Source organism: Elaeis guineensis, chromosome 5 (genome assembly GCF_000442705.2).
Source record: "Elaeis guineensis isolate ETL-2024a chromosome 5, EG11, whole genome shotgun sequence".
NCBI lineage: Eukaryota > Viridiplantae > Streptophyta > Magnoliopsida > Arecales > Arecaceae > Elaeis > Elaeis guineensis.
In genome coordinates, this window is record NC_025997.2 from 12,504,877 (window position 1) to 12,513,588 (window position 8,712).

Consider the following 8,712-nt stretch of genomic DNA (forward strand, 5'->3'; position numbering starts at 1 on the left):
CTCCACCCAAGAAGCTATTAAAATATTAAAAAAAAAAACTCAACTCTCTCCCCCCATCGGCGGGCGAACTGTCCCACTCGGAGCCATTCTCAAACCCCCTTCTCCTCAATAATTCCGATCCTCCCTCATCTCTCTCTCTCTGGTTGAAGGTTGTTTTATAATGCTTATTTTTTATTTTTTTAACTTTTTTATGTAAATGTTTTAAATGGTATGTAGATCGCAATGCAGCCATAGGCGGGGATTCTGGAAGAGGCTGGGGAATGGTGGACGACGCGAGGGCGAGGAAGCCCCTGCTCCCGCCCAGGGCCCACGCCGGCGCCGCCGCAGCTGCTGGCGGCGGAGGGAGGCGGATGATGAGGAAGTGGGCGCTGAAGTTGGGGACGAGCATCCTGTTGTGGACCGTGATCATGCAGCTAACGTCGTTGTTGCATCCCCGCCTCCCCAAATCCTGGCCCTCCGGCTGCGTCGACCGCCGCGGCCGCCCCAACGCCACCAACTCCGTCCTCGACCTCGGCCGCTCTCCGCCGTCGCCGCCGGCGATCGTCCCCCAAAGTCAGTTGCATTCCCTCCCTCTCTCGCTCTCTGTGTTTGATCTGGATGCCGGCCTCGTTCTTGGTCCCGTTCTTGATTTTCTTGACAGGCGGTGGGCTGGAATTTTACCAATCCTTACTGTAAATGCGAGCGAAATCTTTGATTTTTCGCTGAATGTGTTGATGATTTTACACGAATTTGGATTGCGAATTAGGGTTTCTGTTTTGATTTTTTGTTCTTTTTGTCCGGTCTGATCTTGGAATTTACCGTTGCTAGGGCACTTAGTGGGTTTAATTAGTTAATCCTTCTACTTCTATGTTGTTAGAGGGCTGTTGGGCCTATTGTTCCAAAAATGTTGGTGCTGCTTTGGTTAAGCCTGGTTTCTTTTGGCTGGCTGTCGTGTTTTTTTAAATTTAGAGATCAATGATTTGATTTGAGTAAGAGAGGATCATTAGTGTTTGCTTTGTTAAAGTTAGGGCTTGATTTGGATTGATACTAGAAGAGCTTATTAGTCTCAAAATCTTGAGGCACATAATACATATGTTGTTTTGGAAAAAGGCTTGTAGTTGGGCCCCCCTGCTATAGTTTTATGTTTGGATCATACTATTCATGTATAGAGTTCTTATTGTTTGTTCTTCTTGTTGTTTTGGGATTATTTCATCGACTATAACAGCAAATTGGTTGGTGTTCAATGATAGAAATCAACTAGATGCATGATAGAAATGGGCTAACTGAATCAGATTGGTGCTATGAGGGAAATAACATATTATTGGACCCAGTCCTAACATATAATATTTACCAAGAAAAGGAAAGATCCAACAATAAAGCAATGCTTACAAATCTGATGAAGGTTGAGGACAGTCACAGTTGTTATGTCAATTTCCAGATGTATAGTGAGAGTATACATAAATCTGTTAAGAATTGAAGAAAAGGTGTAGGCCATTAGTGGATTGATATAATCATCATTTTACTGCTATGCTGTAGGTTCTTTCTAAAGGCCTGCATTTCACATGAGGAGATCATTTCCTCTTTTCTTTGGTTATTTGATTTAACATCAAGATTGGTGGCCCATTTTGTCATCATAAGAGGTTTAACCTCCACAAGGTTCTTTTTTTTTTTGGTTAAGTGGAAAGATCATACCAAAGGGTATGAATACATCTGAAAAATGTCAGAGAATAAAATGTCATGCAAAGCATGTGGAACACCCTTCAGCTCCATGCACAAGGCTTTTACTGATGAAGATGGACAATTTGCTGTACAGGAGAATAGACCTTGAAGGACAAGATTGAAGATATTATCGATAGATAATGTATATATTACATTTTGGATGGAGGATGCAAGAAAAAGTTAGGTTCTGGAAAAGTGATTTATAATTACATGTAGTTAGCAATTTGCATGATTGTCTCCAGAATTGGCATACACAAGCTTGAATTTAACTGATCTTTTGTTGAGGCGGTTCTAAGGCCTCGCATTGCAGATCCTAGAAGAAGTTAGAAGCAACAGGGTAAATATAGTTCATCTGTTTGCTGCCTATTGTCTCTTAAAACACACAGCATTTTGTCATGATATATTGGTTAACTTCATACAATAGTGTGATTCTTCAACCATAAGATATAGACCTTCTGCATGAAATTAACTAATAGAAGAGACAAAATTGATCAATATAATCTATGATAGTCTCAAAGGCACACGTGTTTTCATAGACCCAGCTTTCTTACAGGTATATCAGCTCACATACTTGCTCTTGAAAGCTATTGGAAGCACTCCAAATCTGAAAGAATACAAGGAAGCAATGATAGCTTTGTGACATGTCTCATGCACTTTATGTTATGTGTTATCGTATTTTTTCTAATATAACAGCTACCTAATTCTAATTTCTGTTGCTATATAGTTAAGATTGTAGCCTGACACAGGGCAATGTTTTATATATTGAGCTTTTGTAGTGCTCTATCATTTCATCTGCTTATTTCTGAAACCATTATATATAGCTAAATTTTTTCACTACTTAGGTTAGCAAAAGTAGCATCTTGATGTTGCCCATGCATTATGTCAATCACCTATCAAAATGCAAAGTTTTAACCTTATAGCACCGTATTGGCTAAATTGTTTATCAGATCTCAATGCTGGCATGCTTACGAAAGTTGAAGTTTTAGATGATAGTGTTAACTCATTGCAGTATTTTATTTGGTGAAGATCTGTTAAATGCTGGTTAAGTATGGTTTGAGAAAGATGCAATAGGCAAGACAAGGAGGTTGCTAGCACCTTTATATATTGGTCTTTTGGTGATTGTTGTTTCACAGGCTTTACGTGAGTTCAAATTTGTTCTTTGTGAAGGTGCTTAATCTGCCATATTGGTTGATCTCCTATCATGTTTGATATGTTTAGTGGGAGCTGTTTCTTCAACAACCACATGTAGTAATGGCTCTTAGAAACTTTTTACTAGCTTTCATAACTCAATCCTTATCAATCACTATCTCTCATGAGTTACTTATCTACTTCCATAAAATTGTATCGTCTTATTTGCTGGTATGATACCAGGTTTTCCCCACATTATACATTGACGAAGTTGTAAAGAACGGGAAATCTTCAATTTGATCTATATTCAGTTTTGTCATTTATTTATCATGTCTTCCTTGTGCAGCTTCCACGAGAATCTTGTGGAAAGTTTTCCTAAAAATCATTGGCACCAAGATTATCAATTGAGTGAAGTTTGTGTAGATTTTATACATAACACACATAAACAACATATGAGAAGCAACATTTAGTGCATCAAGTTTATCAGCTCTATGGATCCTTGCTTGCAGTGGGATTCTATCCATTCTATTTCCTTAAAAATTAAAGATGTCTTAAGTTACTTCTCACTAGTTCCATAATGTCTTCCTTGTTTTTTATATTTTTTAAATAATTCTACCAAGGACTCTCGCTTCACTACGTTCATCTCTGAGCTTACAATGCACATGTCTAGGTATTCCTAAACATTTTTTCCCTTTTACTGCTCCTCCTAACTCTCTTCTGCTGCATCCACTCCTAAATCTGTCATCCTAGTTTTTTCACATAATTATCCTTGCATCATCGCAAACTCATAGGCCTGTCTCATTTCTATATGATCCATACAATAAACATGGTTTATAGTCGTGATACAAATACTTTTGCTTTAAAAGTTTCTGCCAAAGACTGAAAAAAAAAAGTATGTTTCTGCTTCATTTACCTTCGTTCCATTATATACAGAGCAGAACTTTAGCAAGGCAGGTTGCTTTGTAAATCTGTGGTCCCTTAATTTTATCCAAGTCTCTACTCCTCTCATGTGTTCATTTATGTGGAACAACACATTCTATTTTGCTCCACAAGTTGCTTAATATTTTTTTTACTGAGTCATCACTTCTACGGGTGTTTGTATGAGAAGTTATTCTGAATCAACCAAACTTTGATGATGACTCTATCTTGATGTCAATAATGTCAACTATTCCGATATTATTTCAAGTTAATGCTATTTACTTTCTTTTTTTTTTCCTTTCTTTTTTGTTGAAAAACCCCATTTTTTTTGGGCTGGTTCATTTTATGTTTATTTTTGTGATCCCTCTGACATTTGTAACATACAGCTCCAACAGTATCACTATATACTCATACAAAGAGAAACTAAACTTCTCCTATCAATATATTGCTTAATATTGTTATATATATATATATATATATATTCAATCCACATTTTTTTTTGTGGTTTGGTGTGGGGGGGTGTTGAATTAGGGATAGACCTAACTATTAGTCTTTTTCTTATATACAAAATGGCTACCCTAGAATTTGTTGTGATATCACTTGCTCTGAGATCACTTGTTGCCCAGGATCCAATACCACCCATTGCAGTAGGAAGAAAGAAGAAATAAGATAAAATAGGAACACACAATCAAGTACATGGAATAGTCCAAGTGTTGCATGCAAGCTTCATTATGAAAGAGAAAACAATATAAGAGGAGAACACTCACTCTTAACTCTCATATGCACACCTCTCTCATCTAGAAGCTACTTTCACAAAAGCTCTCTCAAATCCTCCAAGGAGATCCTCTCACAGGCCTGTCAGTATCAGGATCCTCGACGTCTCTGGACGCTTTCTATGGAGCGAACCGCTACATCATGCCTCTCCGCAGCTGCTCTGTTTGACATTCTGCTCTGCCTTCGATCTCTTGTCGGTGCTCTGCAGTATCTGTTTTGTCTGTTGCACGCACTCGGCGTCCGTCGAACTCTTCTCGACTGCTGCCTGAGCCTCCCATGGCTGATGCCTCCTCTCTGCTTGTCGGACTCCTCACGGCTGCACTCCTACGGTTTTGTTCGCCCAAAGGGCTCTTAAAGCCCTAAAATCTAAACTGTATCGGAATTAAACTCCTGATCGGACTCCTATAGCTTCTCGGCCATCCAATCGCGCCTCAGATTGGAAACTGGCCGTTGGATCGCACCCCATCGCAACCTTGCACTTTCTTGATCTCCTCTGATCCGTCCGATCATGATCGCGAGCACTCGCAACCACCCGATCGCGCATCGGTCCACAAGAACCCCACATGAGCCGCGAGAAACCACTTGGAAACGTTGCTAGTCCACTGTGGACCGTGAGAAACCATGTGGGAAACGCTCGGGCGGTCCATGCCTCCCTTTGTGAACCGGCCACAATGGACCGCGTGAAGACACCTCACAGGCCGCAATCTTGTGTGCCTGCTGGGCCGGCCCACGCGCACATCCGCTGGGCCTAGCCCGCGCATCTGCGAGCCCACGCACCCAGTGGGCCCTTCTGCCGTTTGTGGGCCCTACCAGCCCACCTCCTCGTCTTCTTTCGTACGTAATTTCTCCATTTGGATTTCGTTTAGGCTGTTCTTGAGCTCGTTGGACTCCGTTCGTCGTCCTGGATCTTGTTCTGGGCTTACTGTGAGTCGAATTCGAGACATTTTTTCCAACAGAACTTGAACCCCATGCCATTGTATTTGTCAGTCCAAGCCTTTACCATTGCACCAAGCAATGGCCCCTAAATGTTGCTTACTTTTGTTATACTAAAATAATGAGCCATGCTACAATTAACCTTAAGCTACCTGGTATTAATTTTTATGTAATTTAGCAATACTTCCAGTGTGACTACTTTAAACTTCTTCTCCAGGGATTTACAAAAGCAATGGCTATCTTCTGGTGTCATGCAATGGTGGCTTAAATCAAATGCGAGCTGCGGTTTGTAAATTTTATTCCAATTAACTTCATTTGCTTTTCCTAAGCGCTCTATTTTCCACTGCCATATTTTGTGCAATTAGAACGCCTTGGTTGCTGCTGTTCATCCACTATTCTTATAGTAGTTTGTGACCTTTCAGATCTGTGATATGGTCACTGTTGCAAGCTATCTGAATCTAACCTTGGTAGTTCCTGAACTTGATAAAACATCTTTCTGGGCTGATCCTAGGTATGAAGTTCACTTTTAGCTTGCTGGCTGAAGCTGTACTATTGTTTATGGAATTATTTTTTCTGACCATAGTCAATATGTTTATGCAGTGACTTTAGGGATATATTTAATGTTAATCATTTCATTAATTCCTTGAGAGATGAAGTAAAGATCATCAGAAAACTTCCAGACAAGTTCAGTAGAAAAATTTCAGACAAGTCTGGTCGAAAAATTCGCAGGCAAATATTCTCTTTGCCTCCCGTCAGCTGGTCCAGTGAGAAATACTACCTGCGGCAGGTCAGTCAAAGGTGCCTTTTATTCTTATTGCTACATATAGTATTCCTCCTATGTAATCTATTTCAGGCATGGATTTTCTTGCAAAAATGTTCTACTTGCAGATCTTGCCTATTGTAAGGAGGCACAAGGTGATCCATTTTAATAAAACAGATGCTCGTCTTGCAAACAATGGCCTTCCCATTGAGCTCCAAAAGCTTCGTTGCCGTGTTAATTATGAGGCATTAAAATTTACACCTCAGATCGAGGCTTTAGGTGACAAGCTTATCTCAATTCTACAGAGAAGTGGGTTCTTTGTTGTGCTTCATCTGCGATATGAGATGGATATGCTATCTTTTTCTGGTTGTACTCATGGATGCTCTGATGAAGAAACTAAGGAACTCACACGGATGAGGTTGGCTGTTTACTTTTTTCTTTAGAGTTCTTGTTTTTGGTTTTATTTTCCCTCGTTAATTATATTATTTGTTTTGTGTTTTTGAACTTTTAGATATGCATATCCATGGTGGAAAGAGAAGGAAATAGTGTCCGAGCAGAAAAGACTAGAAGGTTTATGCCCTCTTACCCCTGAGGAAATATCCTTGGTCTTACAAGCGCTAGGCTTCATGAGGAACACCCAGATATACATTGCCTCTGGAGAGATCTATGGTGGTGAGAGAAGGCTGGCTGCTCTAAGGGCTGCATATCCTAAAATAGTATGCCCTTGTTCTTACTAGTGTCAGTATGATTTTTAAGATGCCACTCGGACTATTGTCATTCACCTTCTGAATTACAGGTAAGGAAGGAAATGCTTCTGACTCCTGATGAGTTGAGGTCTTTCCAGAATCACTCAACTAAGATGGCAGCATTGGACTATCTGGTTTCTGTTGCAAGTGATGTTTTTATTCCGAGTTATGATGGTAATATGGCAAAAGTTGTAGAGGGACACCGCAGGTTTGCCTCTTTCCAAATCCATTTCGTTTGCTTCTTTTCTTGGTTAGCCCTAAATCCCTTTAATTGGGAATCTGCCATCTGAATAGCTGTTTCACATAACTTTTACACCCCAGCTTGAGAGGTTTGGCCCTGTCAAGATATTTTAAATTTTTTATTTTGGTTGAGTAATTTACATGACTGATGCTTCAGCTCTTAAGAATTATAAATGTGTTTAATCTGCATATGTTTGCTTTCCTCTTTGTCTCTTTTGTAGAGAGCATTTAATTGTAGACATGTAAAACATACATAAACATATGAGTTTGTTCTGAAAATTTTGTTTCAGTGACTGAATGAATACCCAAGTTTAGGAACTCCTTAAAATTTCCATCTGCTTTGTTCAGATCCCTTCATTTAAACATTCATTTGAATTCAGTTGTTTAGCTTGTCATCAACTGGCCTCTCTTTTGCCTGTATAGGTTTAGTGGCTTCCGTAAGACCATTTTGTTGGACAAGAGAGAACTAGTAAAACTTTTGGATCTCCTCAAAGATGGGAAACTATCATGGAATCAGTTCTCTAATGCTGTTCAAGAGGTACACAAGAACCGAATGGGCCAGCCAGCTATAAGGAAGGTCATTCCTGGACGGCCAAAGGAGGAGGATTATTTTTATGCCAATCCTCAAGAATGCCTTGCGCTCTAAGGAGTCTAAGCACTGAATCAGGGCACTCTGATTTCTGAAGCTGTTGATAAGTAATTCTTGTCATCTTCATGACCATGACATTCTCCTTTTGAGGGTATGCCAGTGCATCTGCAGCTTCCTTTGTATAGCTGACCGAGTTTTTCTCTTTCCATCTCTCGTTTTTCATGAGTAAGACATAGATGATGATGCCCGATGTACCATGGGAAAAAGAGGAGCACACAATGCCGTCACAATGGAGCTAAAACCATGAGCATAGAGTGTAAAGATCGAAGGATCACAAACTTCATTTGTTCACAACCTAGCCTCGTTCTAGCTGCATTTTTGATGACTGCTTTGCCATTCTTTTATAGCTCAGTTATTTTGATTCTTCATATATTTTCTTCAGTTTCCTTGACACAACTGTAATAGCAAACATGGTGGCCTCTAGGCTTGTATCAGGATATTTCTGTTACCTCTTTCTTTTGTTACGAAATATTGGGTTCAGTTGCTGAATGTTGTCTCCAGTTGCAATTACAAAAACAAATTAACTACTGCTTATGTAGTCATGTGATTCCGAAATGGGAAACATATCTGTACCATGGCCTGAATTCAGCATCTTCATCTCTGTTGGTACCAAATGATCTTGAAAGTGAACTTATACGTTGCTCTGTTGTATGTAATAGTTGTTTTCTTTCAGCTGCTGCTCTTAAAGCTTGGCATCATTTTTTGCAAGTTGGAATAGAGATGATGCATAATTTGTTTTTTTCCCTCTCTTTTCATGTTTCTTGATCAAGCACTGACCTCTGTGTGATTTAAGCATTATTTCACTACTCAATTCCGTAGAGGTTGTAATAATTTTGAACAGCTATAGAACCCACTGGTTAGAAGCG

General features: G+C 39.7%; 1 protein-coding gene across 1 annotated transcript; it reads left to right on the forward strand.

Moving 5' to 3' along the window:
- On the forward strand, nt 1–8,502 carry LOC140858076 (rhamnogalacturonan I rhamnosyltransferase 1-like). Its single transcript, XM_073257549.1, has 9 exons — nt 1–149; nt 217–552; nt 5,669–5,736; nt 5,874–5,962; nt 6,052–6,238; nt 6,340–6,629; nt 6,723–6,927; nt 7,008–7,165; nt 7,621–8,502. Exons 2-9 carry the CDS (start codon nt 261–263, stop codon nt 7,841–7,843), a joined length of 1,512 nt encoding a protein of 503 aa, XP_073113650.1. The 5' UTR covers nt 1–149; nt 217–260; the 3' UTR covers nt 7,844–8,502.
- Nucleotides 8,503–8,712: the final 210 nt, after the last annotated feature.

Coding starts and splice junctions, on each gene's coding strand:
- LOC140858076 (XM_073257549.1), top strand. CDS start 261: ATGGTGGACGACGCGAGGGCGAGGAAGCCCCTGCTCCCGCCCAGGGCC. Junction 6,239..6,339: donor AGAAATACTACCTGCGGCAG/GTCAGTCAAAGG, acceptor TTCTACTTGCAG/ATCTTGCCTATTGTAAGGAG. Junction 7,166..7,620: donor GTTGTAGAGGGACACCGCAG/GTTTGCCTCTTT, acceptor TTGCCTGTATAG/GTTTAGTGGCTTCCGTAAGA.